The sequence below is a fragment of the Protomyctophum bolini genome (assembly GCF_963924005.1).
Source record: "Protomyctophum bolini genome assembly, chromosome: 6".
NCBI classification, from domain to species: Eukaryota; Metazoa; Chordata; class Actinopteri; order Myctophiformes; family Myctophidae; genus Protomyctophum; species Protomyctophum bolini.
Window position 1 is genome coordinate 37357155 of NC_137867.1, and position 26108 is coordinate 37383262.

At 42.3% G+C, this 26108-nt stretch overlaps 1 protein-coding gene across 2 annotated transcripts; it reads left to right on the plus strand.

The window, feature by feature from the left end:
- The first annotated feature begins 4119 nt into the window (after nt 1-4119).
- On the plus strand, nt 4120-25084 carry ddx31 (DEAD (Asp-Glu-Ala-Asp) box polypeptide 31). Of its 2 annotated transcripts, none has more exons than XM_080765366.1 (21): nt 4120-4379; nt 7384-7508; nt 7876-8316; nt 8889-9037; nt 9314-9389; nt 9746-9789; nt 9946-10016; nt 10131-10240; nt 10619-10660; nt 10895-10959; nt 11451-11570; nt 12019-12125; nt 12623-12840; nt 13780-13926; nt 14010-14069; nt 16372-16422; nt 16601-16740; nt 17297-17381; nt 18085-18196; nt 20759-20954; nt 23878-25084. In XM_080765366.1, exons 2-21 carry the CDS (start codon nt 7413-7415, stop codon nt 23996-23998), a joined length of 2451 nt encoding a protein of 816 aa, XP_080621492.1. In that variant the 5' UTR covers nt 4120-4379; nt 7384-7412; the 3' UTR covers nt 23999-25084. The 2 variants fall into 2 exon arrangements, with proteins under 2 accessions (XP_080621492.1, XP_080621493.1); XM_080765367.1 differs by having other exon boundaries at nt 7395-7508.
- Nucleotides 25085-26108: the final 1024 nt, after the last annotated feature.

Genomic DNA, 26108 nt, shown 5'->3' on the forward strand with positions numbered 1-26108 from the left:
GGCGAGGTTAAGGAGGTAGGAGGCGAGGAGATAGGAGGCAAGGTTAAGGAGATAGGAGGCGCGTTTAAGGAGATAAGAGGCAAGGTTAAAAAGATAGGAGGCGAGGAGATAGGAGGTGAGGTTAAGGAGGTAGGAGTCGAGGTTAAGGAGGTAGGAGGCGAGGAGATATGAGGTGAGGTTAAGGATATAGGAGGCGGGGTTAAGGAGATAGGAGGTGAGGAGATAGGAGGCGAGGTTAAGGAGATAGGAGGCGAGGTTAAGGAGGTAGTAGGTGAGGTTAAGGAGGTAGGAGGTGAGGTTAAGGAGATAGGAGGCGAGGTTAAGGAGGTAGGAGGCGAGGAGATAGGAGGTGAGGTTAAGAAGATAGGAGGTGAGGTTAAGTAGGTAGGAGGTGAGGAGATAGGAGGCGAGGTTAAGGAGATAGGAGGCAAGGTGAAGAAGGTAGGAGGCGAGGATATAGGAGGCGAGGTTAAGGAGATAGGAGGTGAGGTTAAGGAGGTAGGAGGCGAGGAGATAGGAAGTGGGGAGGTAGGAGTCAAGGAAATAGGAGGCAAGGAGATAGGAGGCATGGTTAACGAGATACGCAGAGTGCTGATTGGCAGTTCTGTGGAAGGGGGCGGGACTTGGGGACGGAGGGTTTTCCGCGCCAGTGCGTAAGGATTGGGTGGAAGTTTCGCTACTCTCCCATTGGCTGGAGGAGAAGGAACTGAGCTGTGATTGGCTGGAGAAGTCTGAGGAGGAGGAGGAGCTGAGCTGTGATTGGTCCAGAACGCATTGGGTGGGCGTGGCTTCCTCCACACCCGCATGGTGGCAGGGACACGCCCAAATGTGTTCTCGGTCATGCCCCCTTCGATGATGTCATCATCGACCGTACCGATGTGGGTCTCCCTGATTGCCTCGGTGTAGAGGGTAAGGCGGTGCTTACCGGGAGCCGACCAATAAGGAGGCTTACCGGGAGCCGACCAATAAGGAAAAGGCTTACTGGGAGCCGACCAATCAGGAAAAGGAACCCTCTCCTTGCCCTTTCCCTCCTCTCTCTCTGATTGGATATTATTTAAGCTCCTCCTCCTCCTGGCTCTCTGCAGCCAATCACAGCTGCTGCCCACCGCACGTCCCGACGCCACGCCATTGGCTGTTTGCAGTGGCTCCGCCCTCTTCTTCTTGTCGTACGCTGATAGGCTGGCTGAGCTGTCAGTCATTCTGTCCAGATAGTGTCTCTCTGCTGATTGGTCCATTGAGCTGTCAGTCATCCTCCCCAGGTAGAGGCTGTGTTTTGATTGGTCGACTGAGCTGTTGGTCATCCTCCTCAGGTAGCGTCTGTGTTTTGATTGGTCGGCTAAGCTGTCAATCATCCTCTCCAGGTGTCGTCTCTCTGCTGATTGGTCGATCTCCAGACGTCGTCTCTCCGCCTGCGTTTCTGATTCGTCGTCGAAGCGAACACGGGAGGAGGGGGCGGGGCGACGCCTCCGGGGGCGTGGCTTGGAAGCCGACTCCGTCCCACTGGAGGAGGAGTCACTGAGGTCACCTGACCCCATGATGGCTTCTGACCCCCGCAGAGCAGCCCTGAATGAACACACATACACACACACGCACACACACACACACACACACACACACACACACACACACACACACACACACAGACTTTGAATCTACATCTGTACCCAAGGTTTATTTAGAATGTTAAGTTGAAATGCTTGGCCCATGTACAAATCAAAGACCAGAATCAGGACCTCCTTGTGTTGTGACTGGTATTATCAACAAAAACAACGAGGTGTATTTGGGATGCTAGCAAAGACATTACATGCATCTACATTGCTGCACTGAATGGCATTTATTTTCGAACTGTATCAGACACTAGGTCAACAATACAATGTAGCAAATGCAATACAATAAAATGTGATGTGTGTGATGGATTCTAGGTGTTCAGATTCAGAATCATGATGGTTTATCCTGAGTGGAGTGTGGAGGTCGGGATACCAGGTTAACAGATTGTACCACTTCTAAAAGTAGCACTACCACACACACACACACACACACACACACACACGCACACACACACACACACACACACACACACACACACACACACACACACACACACACACACACACACACACACATATATACCGAAGAGCAGAGAGAATGTAACTCACAGGGTCTGGATGCTGTGTTCGGCTCTCAGAGGAAAACATTCAGTCAGCCTTCATACAAAGTTACAAACTGCTGAGCACACACACACACACACACACACACACACACACACACACACACACACAGGGAGGGGTGTTGTCAGACCACTCGTAACACAGGATTAAACTTAATCCCATGTCAGAACTAATTACATTGACACACACTGTGTGTGTGTGTGTGTGTGTGTGTGTGTGTGTGTGTGTGTGTGTGTGTGTGCGCGCGCGCGTGTATTTTAAATGAACTGTTAAATCATTTGACTACATGTCTCCTTTACCATATCCGGCTCTGATGTTTTATGTACAGACCTACATCATATTGTTATTTAACAATAATATGATCTATTATTTATAATTGTAAACATAGACAGTCAGATTGTATCAAAAACAGATTTCTCCTCCTGTAATCTGATTATGAATTGAAAACCTACAATCTGCAACCTTTAAGTAGCTACTACTACTATAATTGACATTATATTTACAATTTACAATGTCATAATTTATCCACATTTAACACATGCATGGAATGCATAATATCATTATTATTAATAATTATTATAATAATAATGTGGATAATTGCGTAACGATACTAATATCAAATTTGCCTGGGGTGAAAGCTAGTACGCGAGGTTAGTAAACCTGATTGATTGATTGATTGATTAATTGATTGAATACTTTATTAACAGTTTGCAGAAAAAAGAACAGGAAAGTACAATACAAGGTCTGCTAACATGATTTATAACCCAAGAAAGAACTAAGGCTTGTTTCCATTGGGGTCCTTCAATGCAATGGAAGGATCACATGTAAACAATCAACCTAAATCTAAATAATATTCTGTACATTATAAACTATAGGATAGCAGGGAAACAATTATCTTTAAGCGTTTGACAGTGGTCATTTCATGTTTTATTATCACAGGTAGGCTATAAGAAGAGAGTTTTGCACACGATCCTAATGTAAGGTTCTATGGTGTAATGGTTAGCACTCAGGACTCTGAATCCTGCGATCCGAGTTCAAATCTCGGTAGGACCTATATTTGGGTAAATTCTACACCGCGGAGATATGAAATACGCATCTCCGTTCGATTTTTAGTGGTTATAGTTATAACATTTTTAAACTATCAACAAAAGACAAAAAAGAAAAAAACATGCTAGCCCCGATATGTTATATTATCCCTTCTCTGTCCCAGCAATACACTCTCGCGAGATCAACCGGCGCCAGGACATTGGACCATTGTAGGATGGAATTTGTGTGGCATTTCGCATAGATCTTTCTGAATCAAGTTCAATCAATCATTATTGCTACAACACTTCTTAGTTATTGTTATGGAAAACTCTGTCAACCACTATTTCCATGACTTTATAATGGAGGTTTCATCACAGTTATAAGACGAATGGACGGAAAAGATTCTCGGTTGGTTCTATGGTGTAATGGTTAGCACTTTGGACTTTGAATCCAGCGATCCGAGTTCAAGTCTCGGTAGAACCTTACTTTGGAAAATCTCCGAATAAGCATAGGGCTGCCTAAAATCCCCCACTCAGACAAAGGAAGAATCTTGTGCAGATTCACAAGAAATTTATTCCAAATCATGTGACGTCCTAGCCTAGCACAGCGCAGCCAGCCTCAAGCCTGGAGGATTGGGACAGAGGCTAAAAGCCAGCCTTCATCTGCCTTTGCAATGCAATGCATATTGCCCCACGCATTGCAAGTGCAACAGTATATTAGTATCGCGACACCCGACACCAGTTTGTTCTCGATACTTCAAGTGCTTCTAAGCCTAAACAATATGTACATACAGTAAGTACAGTCAGAAATCGCAGTACACATCAACACATGACATGATAAATATTATCGCAATCTGCGCATGTTCAAGCACAGCAGACAAGGAGGCAGGGCTTCTGTGACGTATCCGGAAGTATTCCACGTGTGTTTATGCGACTTTCAGTTTTTCACTTGTCTTGAACACAAGGCAGTGGACCCTTTAATTTATAGCTCTATGAGTGGACCAGCCACAGATGACGGATTTAAGTTAAGTTGCTGTCTGTACTCTGCACTTTGTACTTTCATTTAGATTTCTTAAGAACAGTCCTAGTATTTATATGAAACACATCTGTCTTTATATGCTTACTAGCCGCTACGCTGAGAGATAAACCTGGAACACGTGTGTGTTTGTGAGACCACGTTGTCAAGGTAACAGTATAACTCTTGTTAACGATATTGTATCCATGTAGTTGTCTCCACCAGGCCGAAGGCATGGGGAGAGAGTATGTTTTAGTTGTGTTGTCATGTACAGCATCACTGCGTGTGTAGCATTAACAGCTAAGCTTGCACTGTGTGTGTGTGTGTGTGTGTGTGTGTATGTATGTGTTTTTGATTGATTGAAATATTTATTAACAGTTTTCAGAATTACAGTGCATTTCAAGCACAAACTCAATACAAAGACTGTTACCTGTGAGTGGACGACCCAATTAAGCATTAGACTTGTTTACAAGAGGGTCCACCTTGTTCAATTCATCAAAACATTTAGAGACGTACAAATAGACACTTCTATATAGTCAAAGAACAGAACAGGAATTCATCATAAAGGAGGTAAAAAGGGAAAAGAAGCATATACAGCGAGGGGGGGGAAAGGGGATTCAGATTTTTGGGGGCCAGTTTAGAATTGCAGCCGTCCATATAGGTGCCCTTTGAGAGCGGTTTTGAAGGAGTCAAGGGATTCGCATGTCTTAATGACTGTTGGTAGGGCGTTCCACATTTTGGTGGCATAGGAGCGAAAATAGTTCCTTAGTCCCTTGTTTGTGCCGAATCTGGGTTGTACATGGTTCGTTGCACTCCCTCTGGTGTTGTGGGTGTGAACTTCGTTAACATTAAGGAAGTATCTAGACAGGTACATGGGTATCTTGGTGGTGTATAGAATCTTGTGGACCAGACCCATTGCAAGATGCTGTACTCTGTCGTCGACCCTAAGCCATGTGGCAGGGGTTCGGGGGGTGAGGCCAAGTAGGAGCCTGAGCAGTTTGTTTTGGGAAGTCTGGAGCCTAGTTGTAAGGGCCTTTGAGGTGCTGTGGTACCAGGAGGTGCATGCATAGTTAAAGAAACCTTGTACGAGGGCTCCTGTTAAGGTCTTCAAGGTGTTTTTGTTGACCAGTGAGGAGATCCTGTAAAGGAATCTTGTTCTTTGGTTGACTTTTTTGATTACGTTGGTGGCCATTTTATCACCGGAAAGATTAGCCTCCAGGATGGAACCTAGGTAGGTAATTTCATCTTTACGTGTGATAACATTGTCACCCACTCTAACCAAGAAGTAATTTGCCTTGCTGAGATTACTATTAGATCCAAATAAGAATGGACAGTTTTTCCCAGGTGTAAATATAGTTTGTTATCAGTGAGCCATGTGCAGATTCTACCGAGTTCAGAGCTGAGGGCCTTTTCAACCTGCAGTTTGTGCCGAGATTAGCAGTGCCGAGTCATCTGCGAACAGCAACAAAAGTTGCAGTCACAGTAAAGGCCCAGTATGCTTCCTTGTGGAACAGCTCACTGGGAGGGGGGGAAAGTGTGTTAGTCAGTGTGTGTGTGTTAGGCATTAAAATGCACGTTAATTTATCATAGATGTATCAGGTCATGCTGAAACCACCTCCAGATGATGTTAATTCATGTACACATCTCCTTTCAATGCATCTTCTTCAGTGTGTTTACAGTTAGTCCTCCACTCATAATGTCAAACAGTATCAGGTCTTAGACCATAAGAGAAGATGACGATGAACATTATTGTCTTTGGTTAGATTTATTACAGTTGTTTTGTTTATACTGTTATAGTGTAGGTAGGGAGATAACAGTGGAATGAAACTTATGCTCTATCATTCTCATACATTCTCTCACTGGGCCAAGTTCAGCCTGTGAAATAATGTGAATAATAATAATAATAAACTTTATTTATATAGCACATTTTCATACACAAAGTGCTTCACATAAAAAATAACAAGCAGCGGAATGCCGAAAAACAAAAAAGCAGGTCAATATAAGACACAATATATTCAAATTAGAAAATAAATAATAGCAATACAAAACTAAAAAATGTAAAAATGGTAAGGAAAATCAGAACATTGAATATGAAGACAAGATCTATCTAAACAAATGCCAAGTTGAAAAAATAAGTTTTCAGCTCACTCTTAAAAACATCAAGGGAGGTCGTCCTTTTAAGGTGCAGTGTTAGTGTGTTCAACAACTTGGGGCCATAGACCCAGAAATCAGCCTCACCGGTGTTCCTATGTTGACCTTTTGGTAATTTAAAAAGAAGAGTGGATGAAGACCTGAGTGTTCTAGTGGGAACATAAAAATGTATGGAATCCTTGATATACGAAGGTGTCAGGTTATTAAGTGCTTTATATACAAATAAAAGTGCTTTAAAATCTATTCTAAATGATACTGGTAACCAATGTAGTGTTGACAGGACTGGACTAATGTGAACTCTCAATGTGAACTCACTGTTCCTCATTTAGCTGGGGACCCCACCATTAGGACTGCTGGGGGTCGTTCCCGGATCCCACTTGAGAACTGCTGAGCAGACACTCTTATCCAGTGGCCCCTTTTCCACTAAAATACCTGGTACTAGAACTGGTTCCGTTCTAGATTCTTGGAACCATGGTGCTTTCACGGAACCGGCGGCCATTTTCTTGGTTCCAGTTCTCTCTCTAGGTCTTCTAGGACAATCTAGGTCGTCCTCAGCCGAGTCCTCCATCGTCACTTCCAGTCATCCCAGTTCTCCATACATCTGGCCAGCTTGTTGGTGCTTTGAGCTCCTGCGTCGTTCTTGAGTACATCCACGTATGTTAATGTGGGACGTCCTCGTGACCGGTGTGTGTGACGTGTGTTGGTTCCCACTTCCCACCCGTGGCATTCCATCATACAGATTACATATTATTGTTGGTATCGTGTACTTTTGCTGATGTTAAGTACTGCACACAGCAGTCTGGTGTAGCGCCCATCTAGAGACTTCTGCAGCCTGCAGGGTTGGCTACAGGGTCCGGCACCAGTTCCGAACCAACTTTGTAGGGTTCTGAATGGATTTTCAGTGGACTGGAAACTCTTTGAACTGCTTCAATATTAGGCGGGGAAAAAAATAAGTGAACCAGTTCAACCCTGGTGGAAAAGGGGCCTGTGTGTAACATATGCATTCTGATGTATTATTCCTTAGAAAGTTGTAAGGTTTGAGTGTTTGACGTGATGTCATCAACCGAGGGCCAGCTATGTCTCAACATCACCGTCCCGTCCTCCTTCACCCCCTGTCGGAAGAAGAAGGCTCATCACTCACGACAGTGGGTAGGTACCATTTTATATAACCAGCCTGTCCCTGAAATACACACACAAATACATGACATCCTTATTGATGCTGTCGGGCAGAAACCTCTCATATCCATATTTTAACATATTTTCGTAAATGAATGCCCTACTACCTGACCATACTACAGCGTCACATGAAAGCATCAAAAGTAGAACATCCACAAGCTCGAAATGCTGCACAAAGCAATGCATTTTGAGCTTGTAGATCTGCTAATTTAGCTATTTTTGAAATTTGAATCCTGATTTGAGAAAAGTTAAAGTTTTGGACATATGAGGTTTCCACAAGACAGAGATGACATATCGGTAATAATCTTTCATCTCGAATCACGTTGCATTGTTTTTGCAGTTCAAGAAAGTGAAAGGAGAGCCGAAAGTGAAAGCGGAGAAGAGGAAGATATCATCTCCTTCCAAAAAGAGGAGAGGGGAGCAAAAGCCTCCTCTGATTTCACCGTCGGAGGGACCTCCTTCCAAACAGAGGAGAGAGGAGGAGAAACCTCCTCAGACGACGTCATCATCAGAGACGCCTCCTTCTAACCAGGAGAAACCTCATAAGGTGATGTCATCATCAGAGACACCTCCTTCCAACCAAGAGAAACCGCCTAAGGTGATGTCATCATCAGAGACACCTCCTTCCAACCAGGAGAAACCTCCTAAGGTGATGTCATCATCAGAGACACCTCCTTCCAACCAGGAGAAACCTCTGCAGAAGATGTCGTCAGGGACACCTCCTAAAAAACAGAGGAAGAGAGAGGCGGACAAACCTCGGGACGAAGTCACAGAGCAGCAGGTCACTTTAATCACATACTCACTCACAGTCTCACATCGTCACAGCTTTAACAGATGATATTATCTAATGTAGTGGTGGTGACAAACTGGGGGTCGGGGACACCTACATTATTTTAGGGGGTCCCCAGATTACTAGCTTAATGTGCAACATTGTTTTCTCACTCAACAGTAAACAAAGCAACATACAATGTATGCAGCAGGATATCTGCACATTTCTCCTGCAGTTTCTCTGAGGACCCCCTAGGCTAGGGGTTTTGGTTAGACCCCCTGTTGAAGACACCTGTTATAGACCGTACAATTATAATAAAAAGTGTAGAAAAAAGGAGCGCATCTGTTTGGCCAGAGTAGAAACTTCCAACAAGGTGACAAAATAAATGCAAAAAAAGAAGAGACCAAGGCACTCTTGTAGAATCGTAAAAAGCCTATATTAAGGTCACGGTGGCTACTGCATTTGCAAGAATTAAAATGCACCTACGTGTTGCAGCACAACTGCAGTAGCCACTTTATTAAAGGCTTTTTACGTTTCTACAAGACTGCCTTGGTCTCTTAATGAAACTGTCTTCCTGTCCTCAGGCCTCGACTCCAGCCAGTCAGAAGAAGCAGAGGAGGATGACAGAGGGACACCAGGCGAACGGAGAGAAGAGAGAGCGACACGGAGTGAAGGGAGGCGTTAAGACCTCCTCCCTGTTCAAACACAACCCTGACATTCCACAAATAGACAGGTACCACCTCTTTCTGAGAGGTCACTGTGTTTTTATAAGTGCAATAGATCCCCTGAACGCATCTTTAGCTTCATATTCACCAAACCGACGTGTGTATCTTAGAATAAACAACCTTCTGACATTTTGTAAGTGGGTATTAACGGCAGATCGATAGGTCAGTGTTGGGTAAGGATTACCTTAATAAACATACTGTACTGTAGTCTTTAAACTTAAAAGATTCCACAGTTCTCTCTCTGTGTCTCTCTCTCTCTCTCCCCCCTCTCTCTCATTCGTCAGAGCAAACGTGTCCCAGTTGAAGGAGAAGGTTTTCACCACAGACTCATTCACAGACACCGACCTCCATCCACACCTGGTCAGTCCAACACACACACACCACAGAGTTGTTGTTGTCTGATCTGCGTGTAATTTGTACATAACATTTTCATATCGTTGCTGTCGGGTAGAAACCGTGTCCAAAACCATTCCTTTTTAATTATAAAAAAATATTAAATATTAAATATTGAAAATAGCAGATTGCAAGCCCTGTTGTGAGCTTGTGAACGTGCAATTTTCACAACTTTTTTGCGACAATTTGGAAATACAAGGTTTCTAACCGACTAGACAGCATATGGTAATAAACAAAACAAAATCACCACCTGGTGCGATGCTAGCCGCTGACTTGTTTTATGCTGAGTATCCTGTGTTCTGATTGGTTGGTTTGTCTATCAGGTGGCAACTCTCAACAAGGTTCTGAATATCACCACCATGACCAGGTACACACACACACACACACACACACACACACACACACACACGAGACATGAATTCACACACTTTAAATAACTGTGTATGTGTGTGTGTGTGTGTGTGTGTGTGTGTGTGTGTGTGTGTGTATGTGACTGTGCGCGTGTGCAACTATGCTTGTGTAGTGTCCAGAAACAGACCATCCCAGTCCTGCTGTCAGGAAGAGACGCTGTTGTCAGATCTCAGACTGGTTCTGGTGAGCAGAACGACCTGGACGCTCATGTTCACATGTTACAGTAGCATCATCACAGTTCAGCCACTAATGTGTGTGTGTGTGTGTGTGTGTGTGTGTGTGTGTGTGTGTGTGTAGGCAAGACTCTGGCCTATGGTATCCCTATAGTCCAGTCACTCCAGGCAGTCGAGCCTAAAATCCAGCGAGCGGACGGGCCGCTAGCCCTGGTCATAGTACCAACCAGAGAGGTACTGTCTACCACTACTATACATACTGTGTACACCAGAGAGGTACTGTCTACCACTACTATACATACTGTGTACACTGCTAGAGTTACCGTCTCACTGCTGTCCGGCTGAAACCTCATATATCCATATTTCATATCCATATTTGATGATGCTCATACTACAGCGTCACCCAAAAGCATCAAAAGTAGGAGATGCACAAGCTTGACACGTGGCGTGAAGCAGCGCCTTTCGAGCTTGTAGATCTGCTGCTTTTGATGATTTTAGAATTTGAATCCTGAAAATTAGCAGTTTGATTTTGGACCCACATTTACTGTGAGGTTTCCAGCCGACAGAGACGATGTGTGTATCTTATCTTAAGTCTCTTTCTCTCCCTCCCAGTTGGCCCTGCAGAGTTTTCAAACCTTCCAGAAATTACTAAAGGTTTGTGAACGTCCTTTTGTGAAGGTTTTGTCTGACTAGGACAGTCAGTGTGGTTTGACTCTGTTAAAGTAGAAGAGACATTGTCGTTTGTGTTCTGAAGGTCAATCTAACGACGACCTTTGTTATCATCATGTTGTACAGCACTTTAGCAAACCTAGGCTGGTTGTTTTTAAACGTGCTTTATACATAAAAATGGACTTGAGTTGACTTGACCCCTCTTCGGCCTCTCCTCAGCCATTTACCTGGATTGTTCCCGGAGTTCTGATGGGAGGAGAGAAAAGGAAGGCTGAGAAAGCCAGGTAATAAATATGTCTGTCTGTCTGTCTATCTATGTACAGTATGTAAAAATTAAACCATGTCATTCTGTGTTACACTAAATAGCTGCTGTTATGCATGGCAGAATGGTTCTCAGCACGGTAACCAATCCTCTTGCATTTCCACGTTCTGCTGCTTCTTGCTGATATTTGTCAGGCTTCCTAACTCTCCCTATGGGACACCTTAATGATGACATAGGTAGTTAATACTTGTTTAAAGGCCCAGTAGGCCCTATAACACTGCATTGCATGGTTCATTACAGAGGAAGAGAAGCTCAGTGTTGTGCACGTTGATCTTGAGGTGGTTGGAAAGAATACATCCACTGTGAGATGTGTGCCAGGCATGCAGCCAGCGATGCACACACTTCACCAACCTGCGTGGCAGATGTTGGGAATGTACTTTGGTTGTCACTTTTTAGTGCTTCCCTCTGACTCTCTCTCTCTCTCTCTCTCTCTCTCTCTCTCTCTCTTTCTAGACTGCGTAAAGGTATTAACATCCTGGTGTGTACTCCTGGGCGTCTGGTGGATCACATCAAGCACACCCTCAACATCTCCTTCACCTCCATACGCTGGCTCGTCCTGGACGAGGCAGACAGGTAGGGCTGCCACGATTGTGACATTTTACTTGATGATTAATGAATTGACGATTAACGGTTTAACATATTTAGACCTGACTTCGAAATTAAAAAAATGGCTTCTAAATCCTGAAAGTTTTCTGAAATACCTATATCAGTGGTGCTCAATATTTCTTGTCAAGGACCCCAGAAACAAAATTAGCCTCCGACCACCATCTGAAAACATGTTGTTCCATGGACCCCCTCAGAAGCAAATATTTGAGTTAAAAACTTTCGCTCTGAAATAATATATATTCAAAGATTTGCGCCACATTTTCACGATAAAAAAAAGCAGATCTACAAGCTCGTAGCGCGGCACTGTGCAGTGCTATGAGCTTGTAGATCTGCCATTTTTCATAACATAATGCTTAAAACACCGTGTGTGTGTGTGTGTGTGTGTGTGTGTGTGTGTGTGTGATTATGTTTGTAGAACGTTAGACCTGGGTTTTGAGAAGGATCTCACGGTGATTATGAACAGTGTGAACTCTGCTGCAGATGACAGAACCAACGTCCTACTGTCTGCCACCATGAATCAAGGTAGTGAATTCACCTACGTGTCAGAACTGTGTACATGTAAAATTTAAGTGTAAATATCAAGTACGTTCTATATAGTAAGGGAGACCAAAAAGTCAAAAATCTGTTTGTTTCTCAGTCAGGTGGAAACCTCTTATGTCCAAAACTGGTACTTTTCAGGATTTAGATTCAAAAATAGCTTTTGTGTGACGCTGTAGTATGATCAAGTAGGGAGTTCATTTACAATTTCTTTTAGTTAAAATAGGTTGTGAATATAATAGGTTTCTGCCCGACAGCAATGATATGCAATTGAAACCTCATTTTGTGTCTCTGGTCTTGTACTTTTACTCTACTAGAGTTCTACTGGTAGTTCGTGACTCGAGCGCTGCATTCAATGACAGTCACGTGTGTGCATCGGGTGTCGAGTTGAAGGTTGAGACTGGTTCAGTTCAGCAGACAAGACTAACTGTGTGTGCGCGTGTGTGTGTGTGTGTGTGTGTGTGTGTGTGTGTGTGCTCCAGATTTGTCTCGACTGGTTGATGTGTGTATGAACAACCCTGTCCGTATCAATGCGTCTGACCCCGCCTCCTCCTCCGATGACATCGCCACCGCCATTACCCCTGTAGCTGGCCAACCAGAGAGCTTCTCTATCCCGGATGCTCTGCAGCAAAATGTGGTTATGGTTCCCTCTAAACTGCGTCTGGTCTGCCTGGCTGCCTTCATACTGGACAAATGCAAGGTAGAAACAACATCCCATTATACTCTAGTTAGTACTACTTGTACTAATAATACTAGTAAATTATGATGTAATTCGTTCCAGCCAAGTCTACAGACTTTAATGTTTGTTTAGGGTAGTTGGTGCCAGCCAAGTCTATGGATTCGACTCCGTTTGTTTAGGGTTTTAAATGACAACGTAAGACGTTATATTGTTGCTATAATAATATACAAAATATATAAATACATCTTGTAACCAGTAAGACACCTAAGGGCGAGAAGTGGCCTTGTTGACGGCAGACTGCTGTCGCTTTGGCATGGGGGGTCAACATGGAATTAATTCTGTACTGGCCATATAAGGAGCATGTCTTGAGTGTACAGGGTTTGATGAGGTCAGATCAACATATGGAATGTCAGAACAGGTCAGCTCCATATATGGAGATCTAATGGTGGTAGTGGGGACATTCTCTTGAGTGTACAGGGTTTGATGAGGGCCGGGCCTTAATTTTCAGGCCTGTTGAGAACTGTAGTTTTTTCTGGCTACCGAAACTAACTAGAAATGCACTTTGTCGAGCTGCCAACTTGTGCTTTGCACACAAGTTGGCCATGAATGGCCTACTTGGGCCCGAGCAGAGCGTGCAGAGCTTGGATTGGCTCCGTATGTTGGTGCCGTCGCTTGGCCAATCAGGGTTGTCTGATGACGTAACTATGTATGTTTATGTAAAAACGTGGTTCCTGATTGTCCGAGGGGACCACCAAAAAATCACAATCCCTGATTAGCCGAGGCAGTCACCGACAAACACAGCCGAAAACAGTTCTTGCGCTCTGCTCGCACAAGTAATAACTTTGGGGCAGGCCTGGGCGCCCCTTCAATTCACACGGTCCCGATACCTATAACTTGCGTATCGGGCGATTGTTCTGTTTACCTGACTGTCTGCCTGCCTGTCTGTCTGTCTGTCTGCAGGGTAATAATAAGCTAATAGTTTTCATATCGAGCTGTGAGGCCGTGGAGTTTCTCCTGTCGCTCTTTACCTCCGTTCTCTGCCGGCCCTCAGCCAATCAGAAGCATCCCATCAACTTCCTGCGTCTCCATGGCAACATGAAGCAGGAGGTGAGTGCCCCACACCCCCCCCTCTTTTACAATATTGTATATATATTATTTTACAGCTGTAACCATGTGTTTTCTCTCTCCAGGAAAGAACAGAAGCGTTTCAGGAGTTTTCTGTCAGTAAGACTGGAGTCCTGCTGTGTACCGTACGTATTCTATTCTATTCTATTCTACTGTGTACCGTACGTATTCTATTCTATTCTATTCTACTGTGTACTGTACGTATTCTATTCTATTCTACTGTGTACTGTACGTATTCTATTCTATTCTACTGTGTACTGTACGTATTCTATTCTATTCTACTGTGTACCGTACGTATTCTATTCTATTCTACTGTGTACCGTACGTATTCTATTCTATTCTACTGTGTACCGTACGTATTCTATTCTATTCTACTGTGTACTGTACGTATTCTATTCTATTCTCCTGTGTACTGTACGTATTCTATTCTATTCTACTGTGTACTGTACGTATTCTATTCTATTCTACTGTGTACTGTACGTATTCTATTCTATTCTACTGTGTACCGTACGTATTCTATTCTATTCTACTGTGTACTGTACGTATTCTATTCTATTCTACTGTGTACTGTACGTATTCTATTCTATTCTACTGTGTACTGTACGTATTCTATTCTATTCTACTGTGTACTGTACGTATTCTATTCTATTCTACTGTGTACTGTACGTATTCTATTCTATTCTACTGTGTACTGTACTGTACGTATTCTATTCTATTCTACTGTGTACTGTACGTATTCTATTCTATTCTACTGTGTACCGTACGTATTCTATTCTATTCTACTGTGTACCGTACGTATTCTATTCTATTCTACTGTGTACTGTACGTATTCTATTCTATTCTACTGTGTACTGTACGTATTCTATTCTATTCTACTGTGTACTGTACTGTACGTATTCTATTCTATTCTACTGTGTACTGTACGTATTCTATTCTATTCTACTGTGTACCGTACGTATTCTATTCTATTCTACTGTGTACTGTACGTATTCTATTCTATTCTACTGTGTACCGTACTTATTCTATTCTATTCTACTGTGTACCGTACGTATTCTATTCTATTCTACTGTGTACTGTACGTATTCTATTCTATTCTACTGTGTACTGTACGTATTCTATTCTATTCTACTGTGTACCGTACGTATTCTATTCTATTCTACTGTGTACTGTACGTATTCTATTCTATTCTACTGTGTACTGTACGTATTCTATTCTATTCTACTGTGTACTGTACGTATTCTATTCTATTCTACTGTGTACTGTACGTATTCTATTCTATTCTACTGTGTACCGTACGTATTCTATTCTATTCTACTGTGTACCGTACGTATTCTATTCTATTCTACTGTGTACCGTACGTATTCTATTCTATTCTACTGTGTACTGTACGTATTCTATTCTATTCTACTGTGTACTGTACGTATTCTATTCTATTCTACTGTGTACTGTACGTATTCTATTCTATTCTACTGTGTACCGTACGTATTCTATTCTATTCTACTGTGTACTGTACGTATTCTATTCTATTCTACTGTGTACTGTACGTATTCTATTCTATTCTACTGTGTACTGTACGTATTCTATTCTACTGTATTCTATTCTACTGTGTACCGTACGTATTCTATTCTACTCTACTGTGTACCGTACGTATTCTATTCTATTCTACTGTGTACCGTATATATATTCTATTCTACTGTGTACCGTACATATTCTATTCTATTCTACTGTGTACTGTACGTATTCTATTCTATTCTACTGTGTACTGTACGTATTCTATTCTACTGTATTATATTCTACTGTGTACCGTACGTATTCTATTCTACTCTACTGTGTACCGTACGTATTCTATTCTATTCTACTGTGTACTGTACGTATTCTATTCTACTGTATTATATTCTACTGTGTACCGTACGTATTCTATTCTACTCTACTGTGTACCGTACGTATTCTATTCTATTCTACTGTGTACCATATATATATATTCTATTCTACTGTGTACCGTATACATATTCTATTCTACTGTGTACCGTACATATTCTATCCTATTATATTATATTCTACTGTGTACCGTACGTATTACCCTTATTCGTCTGAACTGCTCAATTATACTATTATGTGAGATTATTTTCAAAAAAGTATACAGAAAGTGTTAAAATTATGTGTTTATGTGGCCACAGCCACACCCACCAGAGCACCACTCACCTGAACTTACAGGGGTTAGGGCAGGGGTGCCCAAAGGTAGATCACATGGTGCCCCTAAAAATATATAATTTATTAAAAAACAAAGACATACGCCACTTAAATTATGGCAAGACAAATCTAACCTTTTTCATGCTCTCTCAACGTGTGTGTGTGTGTGTGTGTGTGTGTGTGTGTGTGTGTGTGTGTGTGTGTGTGTGTGTGTGTGTGTGGTGTGTGTGGTTACAGGATGTCGCAGCGAGAGGTCTAGATCTCCCGCAGGTGACGTGGATAATCCAGGTAAGGTCTTTGATTTGCCTTTCAAACAATGAAAACCTTGTGTGTTCCATAAGAAGAGTTACAGTCACATACAATCAAACAATAACAAGCCTCTATTATTGTGTGTGTGTGTGTGTGTGTGTGTGTGTGTGTGTGTGTGTGTGTGTGTGTGCGTGTGCGTGCGCGTGCGTGCGCGCAGTACAATCCTCCTACCAGTGTAACAGAGTATGTGCATCGCGTGGGGAGGACAGCTCGCATCGGAACGCGAGGAAGTTGTCTCCTCTTCCTCACCCCTGCTGAGGCCGGCTTCATCACAGACCTGGCCAATCACAACATCAGGTGTGTTGATTGATCATGGTAAACAACCTGATTAGAAAGCCATGGTCAAAACATTTAAGTTCCTTCCCTTCGGGTGAATATGACCCATTATTTTATACTTTGGCTATACAATAATACATATACAAGCTCATCATAGCGCATCACTTTGAGCTTGTAATTTTTTTTTAATCTTGAAAATGTGTGTTTTTTAAAGCAATTTGCTTCTGGGCGTCCCCGGAACAAAATATTTTGAAATGGGGGTCGGCGGCCAAATACATACATTCAGAAAACCTGTTTCCAGCCTCATGTCTTAATGCGTTAAGAAGAATCCAAGGCACACCGTTCAGTTGAGTTGAGTACTTTTGGACCCTGTTGAAGGCCCCTGATCCGAAACACATTGGTCACCTGCGTTTTTTTAACCAAATTGCCAAGCCATGACAGAATAAAGGCTTTTCAAACTCAAGAGGCAGCTAAAAACTGTCAGAATTCAGAACAGACATTGGATGTATCCGTGTCTCAACAGCCATTCATCTAATTTAAGCATTAACTTATTGTGGCATGGGCGTGTTTTTTACAGCCTATCGGAGACCAAACTGCTGGAAATTCTGTCCAATCTGATGCTGGATGACACGTATAAGGGGCGGGGCAAGTACCACAGTCAGGTATGGTAGAGACAGACAAAACACATACAACACTGACTTACCACACACACACACACACACACACACACACACACACCACTGGCTCACATCTCACACACACACACACACACCACTGGCTCACATCACAAACACGCACACCACTGGCTCACATCACAGACGCACATCACACAGACAATTCTGACTTCACAATCTCTGAACGCTATATAGAGTCACCTCCCGAAATCGGAGGCAGGTATACAGTAGCTGTCATCTGTCATTTCCATTCATGAAAATATATTCTAAAATATCTTTAGGTTTTATTTTCTGATTTCCATTTCTGCTAAGCCTGATCGATGATTCTGATTTATGTTATGATACGTTTGCGTGACCGTAAAGACAAAACGTAGGTGGGGAGGAGGCTTTATCGTTTTCAGAGCATCCGTTGCTGCACAGTATGCACTGTAAGCATCCGGAAATTGTGGGAGGCAACAGTTTGGCTCGTGAGACTAACTCATCACAGATTCACATCACAGGTTAAACAACACTAACTCGGATCACAGAGACGCACATCAAGACTTGATTGCAGACACACATTACAAACAACATTGACTCATTACAGACACACATTACAGACAACATTGACTCATTACAGACACATTACAGACAACATTGACAGTGACTTTCAGCAGTGAACAGTGATCATGTCTGTCCTGTGTCTCCACAGACCTCCTCCTCTGCTTTAGAACAGGAGATCAGAGAGCGGGCGACGGTCCTGCAGACAGAGTTTGAGAACGTCGTTCACTCCAACCCTGAGAACGTACAGAACGCGAAGAAAGGTGAGAGCTGGAGGAGAGGTGGTCTGTGGTGGGAAAAGTACTCAAATGTTTTACTTCAGTAAAAGTATCAATCAATACTGCAATGTAGAAATATTCTGTTACAAAAGTGCGGAATTAAAGTACAAAAGTGTTGGTATCAAAATGTACTTAAAATACCAAGTACCAAAAGGAAAGAGTACCCGTCTTTTTTACTTTTTAATTTACGGTGTTATCCAAAAAATTGGAAAATAGCAGATCTACAAGCTCAACAGTTTTCACCCCTATTGTATTTGTGTTATGTAGCCCACCAGTCGTTCCTGAGGTCCTATGCAGCCTACCCGTCCTCTCTCAATCACATTGTATTGTTATGTAGCCCACCAGTCGTTCCTGAGGTCTTATGCAGCCTACCCGACCTCTCTCAAACACATTGTATTGTTATGTAGCCCACCAGTCGTCCTGAGGTCCTATGCAGCCTACCCGACCTCTCTCAAACACATTGTATTGTTATGTAGCCCACCAGTCGTTCCTGAGGTCCTATGCAGCCTACCCGACCTCTCTCAAACACATTGGTCCAAATTCATAACGGAGTTTACGCTCATAACGTTACGTAACGCCAGCGGAAAGGCATTTACGTGGATTTCCCACATTAATTTGGAATTCATGGAAATGGCCGTGAACTTGTCGCTCTCGTAGGTTGGCCGGAAACTCCGCCAAATCCTACGGGACCTCTTTAGGTGGCGGAGGAATTTACGGATTTATTCAGAAGGCTTTAGTCTTCATGCTGAATCAATAAATAGTTCCCAAATCTCAGATAAAATATGTAGGCATGTCCCCCCAATATTGGTCAGCACATAAAAAAATGATAGCCTATATATAAAAAGCAGAGTGCACTTGTATCCACTTGTATGCCTAAATGCATGCATTCTAGGCAAGTTAGCCTAGAGTCCCATGCAGAAACTGCCCCTGCAAGCCCGACACCTTTTTATTTATTTATTAGGATATTTCTAGCATGTGCGATTGTGCTTCTCACTTGACAGCTTTCTACTCACAGTGCAACGCGTTGTGAGCTTGTAGATCGGCTCTCGCTGCATGTTAAAAACAAACTCACAATTATAATAAGAACATAGGCCTGGCTACACTTATCTGCATTCTAATCTGCACTGTACGAATCCAATGTTGTTTAGTGTGTGTTAGTGTTGTTTAGTTAGTGAGTCAGTTCTCTGACTGTCGGTGTGTGTGTGTGTGTGTGTGTGTGTGTGTGTGTGTGTGTGTGTGTGTCATGCTGCCGCTGAACCGAGTCCAATCTGGGTGAAATTTACATTGGAAAATTAATATAACGGCGCGGTGAGCCCGGCCAGGACAGAACACGGCCCGGCCCGACTGGCATTCTATGGTCTATGGCATTCTATGGTTCACAGACATGCCGGTCTGACAGACAGACAGCAGTCACGACGGCTAATTCGCCCTATAAATCCACATTATGGCATCAGCGCGTGCAATTTGGCCAGTCAGTTTTAACTTTTAAATAGCTATATGCTATACGTGTCCATGATCAGAAGAAATCCATTCTCCACATGGCATTCAGACAGATGACAGTGAGATGATATTAATCTATTCCCCGCATGAATCAATGCAGCTCTGATAAAAAAAGTATCTGATATCTATTTTACTTTTACTATTCTGCAGGCGAGTGTTCTTTCTTTTTTTTATAACCCTGCAGTGCATTCATCAGTAAGGGCTTAATTGTAATATAGCATTTGGTCGTGTGGTGAACAGTACAAATTAACTTCTTTCTCATTATGTGAAAGTAACTGTAACATATCAGTTAACTTATTAACGTTCTGACATTTAACAAGGAGTGAAGCAATGCGTGCCAAGTTGGCAAGTTTAGTTTATAAATATATACATATAACTCGCGCTGTTTGCTTGAAGATCTGTCCGTGCAGAGAACCTCCTGTCAAAATTAATTACTCTACAAGCTCATCGCGCTGTTGTATAGAATTTAAAGTTTGGGAATCCTCTGTGCCTATGATGACGTATTTCGAGATTTCCTGTTGGTGTAGATTAGAATGGGCGTGGATGTTCCAACTAACCAGGCGACACCAGGCGAATCGCGTGGGAAAAATGCGGATAGGATACACTCAGTGATCCGCACAAATGAAGTGATTACACCAGCTTCTCTGAATAACACGTCATCTCAACGTAGCTTGATCGGACGGATAAATACGATATCTGTTTCCGCCATCGTTACACTCTGGCGTATTTATTGTTCGAGCCCATTGTATTGTGTTCTCTAGCCCTACAGTCGTTCCTGAGGTCCTATGCAGCCTACCCGTCCTCTCTCAAACACATTGTATTGTGTTCTCTAGCCCTACAGTCGTTCCTGAGGTCCTATGCAGCCTACCCGTCCTCTCTCAAACACATTGTATTGTGTTCTCTAGCCCTACAGTCGTTCCTGAGGTCCTATGCAGCCTACCCGTCCTCTCTCAAACACATTGTATTGTTCTCTAGCCCTACAGTCGTTCCTGAGGTCCTATGCAGCCTACCCGTCCTCTCTCAAACACATTGTATTGTGTTCTCTAGCCCTACAGTCGTTCCTGAGGTCCTATGCAGCCTACCCGACCCCTCTCAAACACATCTTCCACATCCGTGGCCTCCACCTGGGCCACGCCGCCAAGAGCTTCGGCCTCCGAGACGCTCCACAGGGCCTGTGTGCTGCCGGGCAGAAAGACACCGGCAGGAAACAGACTAAAAACCAGGACAAAGGAAAAGCGCAGAGGTGGGTTTTTTCAATGCACATGCATAAAGAGAGTTTAAAGTTGTTTACCGCTGTTTAATGTAATCAATACTTTTTTGTTTGGATGTGTGGGCTGTCAAGGCCAGAAAGTAATGTTTTGCTACTCAGTAGGTGTTCCCGCATAACTTCCTGGTATGATGATGTTACACGCGTACCTCGAGTCTATATTATATAGGCAGTATGTGTTTTGTCTGTCTGTAATTTTTAGTGTTAGCTACTAGATTGTGTAGGTAGGAGACAACAGAGAAAGAGAGACGGTCTAGGAGAGACAGACTGACTGAACGTAGTTAGGCTAAGTTTAACGCTATAGTTAAATAAATTCTGAGCATATTACAATGAAGCCAGCGTTCCCAGAGATGAAACATTTGATCAAATGTGTGTCTGTGGCCTGTTTGTGCCCAGATTATCCCCATATATGGAGATCCCTGTGGTCTGCGCAAATCATTAGTAGATAATATTATATATTACATAATACATACATTTATGCATTGTCTTTGAATGGGTATGACAGACGCAAGTGGAGAGACTCAGACTTTGTTGCTGCCCTTTGTGCCAGAGGGTAAACAAACAAAACGTCTTTTCACTGTATTTCAAGCACTGGTTGTTTTGATCTAATGCAGAGGCGTTCGATTTTTAAAGATGTACATCTGCAGTTGACTTGTGGCACCATTCATTCTCAGACTGAAAGAATATTGTGTTTCTTATTATATTAAATATAGATTTCCTATTCATCTTGTGTGATCTTATATTCACTCAAATCATATACGAACATAATAGGTTTATAATGACTAAGATTGTTTATATACATATCGTATAAGATATGTATATAAACTGTCGAGCAAACCAAAAGTAGTGAAAATAGCAGATCTACAAGCTCACTGCTTATTGTCACTATTATAAAACGCTCTTTTTAAATAACAACAATAATAATAAAGGAACGGTTTTGGACATACAAGGTCTCCACCCGACAGCAACGATATATAGTTTCATAATGACTAAGATGGTTAATATTTTCTTATCTAGTGTAATAAGAACATTTAGGTTTATGACTAAGACGGTTAATGTACTAGTGTATATAAGAACATATGTTAAGAAATTAGTGTGTGTCTGCGTGCGTGCGTGCGTGCGTGCGTGTGTGTGTGTGTGTGTGTGTGTGTGTGTGTGTGTGTGTGTGTGTCTGTCTGTCTGTCTGACACATGTTCCTGACCCTGCTCATTAACAGAGAACCCCTGCTGAGTTGACTGGCACATGCACACACACAACCTTATTTATACAGTCAATTATGAGTGTGACTCCCCTGACACACATCCATATTTACACACTGTTGACTGACTTGTGTGTGTGTGTGTGTGTGTGTGTGTCGCTTGTGGTAAACAGCTTCTCACAGTGGGCCTGTCTGGACAAGGTTGTTTGACCACACACTCTCACGCTCTCTCTCTCTCACACACACACACACACACACACACACTACACCACACACCTATAATGAAGTCTCTATTGAGTTCCTTTGTTTACCTATGATCCTAGATCACTACTTGTTACTCCTGGCTCACTGTAAATCGCTCTGAATTAAGAGTGTCTGCTAAATGCCTAAATTGTGTATATGGAGGTGTATGGAATGGATGTGGTTGACTTGGAGACACCAGTGCTCTGGTTCATAGACAAATACACCACACTGGCATTAATCCATTAAGACCTGAGGCAGATTCTAAAAATGTCTTCTAAATCAGAAAATGGTTTTCTAAAAAATGTACGTTGGTGCGGCAGTGGCTCATGGGGTAGAGCGGCCGCTTGGGAACCATTCCCTGTTCGATCCCGTGAGTTAGTGCCGAAGTGTCCTTGAGCAAGACGCTGAACCCCTAATTGCTCCCGATGAGCAGGTTGGTGCCTTGCATGGTTTCCTCCGCCATCGGTGTATGAATGTGTGTGTGAAGCACATTGAATCTATGTAAAGCACCTTAGATAAAGGCACTATATAAATGCACCATTTACCATTTTGCTATATCAGTGGTGCTCAAAACGTTTTCATGTCAAGGACCCCCATATAATAAAAATATATACCGGTATACATATTTGGCCGTGTACCCTCATCTCAAAATATGTTGTTCTAGGCTAAAAACCAGTTTTTGTTTAGAGAGAAGAGAAAGAAGGAAGATTGACATGCAGGAACCACATTATGTACATAAAACAGTATATACATAACACAGTACATAACGTATGTACAGCACATACATACAGTAACATATGGGATACTACAGAGAAATGAGGTCCGTTGGTGCCAGCGATCAATAAAGATGTAAAGTAAAATGTCCTCCAGGGAGCTGAACCCTCAACCTGTCTACTCTGCCCCAAGGCTGTGCGTGCGTGTGACCGTGTGCGTGTGAGTATTGATCAGCCAGCTGGTTGAACATGGCTCCCTGCGGTGATGGGAGCAGAAAGACTGTAGTTAAATGGGTCGTAGCTGAGTGGGTATAGAGAGCGAGGCCGTCTGGTAATGAAGTGTCGCTGAGCAAGACACTTAAGAAGTAAAAGTAATTCCGCCTACTGCGGAGGCCAGTAAACAGTCTCTTTTACAGTGAGAAAGATACACATGCAGAAAATGACTCTCCCATGACAGTCAAAGTACCGTAACCAATACACTGACTGAACACACATACACACAGTGACGGTGTGTACTGTGTAGGCAGTGATTCTATGGGTCGGGCCCATAAAAGTGCACGCGCAATTTTGAGATCTTTAAGTGGACCCTGATCCAGAAAAGGTGGGGAACCTCTGGTGTCGAGTCTATCTGTCTATCTGTCTGTCTGTCTGTCCACCTTCTGATTTATTTTATTTTCAGATAATAACAGAATCGTGTGTTTCGATGTGAACTGCCGTGGTTGAAAACCTTGTCTCTTTTCTTCAGGTCGGCAAAACAGAAAGCGAATCTTTCTGAGTTCTCCAGTGGGATGACGGACTCCAAGAAGAAGAGAAGGAAGAAGAAGAAGACAGGAGGTCAGGTGGAACCTGAGGAGGAGGTGGAGTGAGAGTTCCCATCATCCCACCACACAGTGTTCATGCACATGGATATCCGTCGCTGTCTGGCAGAAACCACCTAACTCCATTTTTCAGGTTTTTGATTTTTTTCCTTTTTGTTCAATAGAACATTACTCAGATTAGTTCTATTGAACAGTAAACACCCTTTACGTCTGTGTGTTGATTAAAAAATACATATACATTAAAAAGCGCTTTAAAAAGCGCTTTAAAAGGCCAAAACCTCCTAACTCCATTTGATCCTCAAACTGCCTGCCAAATCAGCTAACTCCATCGGTTTAGTTATCTTTTTATTATTATTATTTTCTTTTTCATAAATCAGTGATGTTGAACACCCTTTACGTCTGTGTGTTGGTTAAATAAATGTTTAACCAACAAAATTTTTGCCAAAATCTCCTACCTCCACTTGAGCTGGATGTTTGTTTTTTAATTTTCTGAAAAATGAACATGTTGGAGTTGGGTGGTTTCCGCCCGACAGCAGAGATATGCTGATGATCTTTTCTGTTATCTGACTTCTGAAATCGTCTTCAGCAAAACCCAATTAAGATCTTAACTACTCTCTGTGGGGTTTGTTTAGGTGTGCATATCTGAATACTATATGTGGTGGACTGCTGTCCAGCGCACACCGAGTCAAATGCTCAAAAGCGTAGATTGGATATTTTTGCAATTGTTGTGGGGAAACAATTTAAATGCAAAATAAATAAATGCAACATTGTCGCCTATAATGACATGCCCAAGATAATGACATCAACTCAGGTCAAAAGTGGTTCAATGTAAGATTATTAAGATTATTACATTATTTCTTAGGGTATAGAATATGTTTCTTTATTGGAAAATTATTGTGCAAATGAGTGTGCACAATGTACTGATGTAGTACATTTCAAATTAATTCATAACTTTGTATACAGAATTTGTATATATTGCAAATGTGTTTGGTGGTTACAAAATCCAAAGGCTTGTCTCATGACATGATGATCAATGTCAACATCAACAGTCGTCAACATCTTTACACTGCAGAGAATAATTCACAGGATTCACTGTGGCGTGCACAATCATTTATCTATTGCAATAAAATATACACTTTGTAACTATTGGTATAAAATGTTTTCATGCAATTTGTGGTTTTGCTGGTCTGTGTTAACCCATTCAAAGCGGAAAAGCGAGAGACAGCATCCTTGTCATTTTAGAGCAACGTGTCTGATTCATACTGCAGTTTCTATTAGCTTGTATTCCCCAGGACGGTTTCTGAGGACGGTTTCTGAACTGCACACAGTCCTCCTATGAGACACAGACACGTTTTTTCATGATTAGTAGTGAGGACCTATTATATGAAGATAGGTTGAAAAGGGGTGAAGTGGTCCTTTAAGCTACAGTATTTTATTATTCTACTTTATTTATCTTTTCTGCCGATCTACAAGCACACAACACAAGCTTTATGAGCTTGCAGATTGGTTTATTTTCAATTGGATATTTCTTTACAAGATGATATCCTCACTATCTATACTGTTGATAACGTGTTATTTGGTCATATTGTGATTTCATTTAGCCTGTATTGCCCATCAGAATAAGAATAAGGGACATTTCATAAGGAAACACTAGTTTCCTTATGAAATCACAATAAGCTGTTCAACAAGGCTCAGAGATGTGTTTACCATTGGCAACAATTTAGTGTTTATTCATATTTTGAGAAAATGTGCTCTACTCCAGAAAGTCGAGAGAAGTCAGCTGGAAAAAGTCATGTCTTTTACCCACAAACTAATAACACGTTTTGTTTCCCAAAAGGTTGAGCATTACTCTGAAAATCATGTTTTCTTTATTATGCGCATGAATTTACAATGGCAATCGGTCTGTTTCTTCAAAGATGTACCGGTATATCTGAAAAAATATTACACACCCTTTGACCAATCGGCTTTAAGTATTCTTCATGACCATGGTATAATACAACAATAAGAATAAACCCCTCTGGCCGCCGGCCATTGAAGACTAATAGCAAAGCTTGATACTAACCATCGTCCCTGGGTCAGGATAATAACATTTATGACGACGAACGGAAATCCTGCAGTGAACGAGTGAACTTGAAAAGTGTCAACTGTCTGAGCCGAC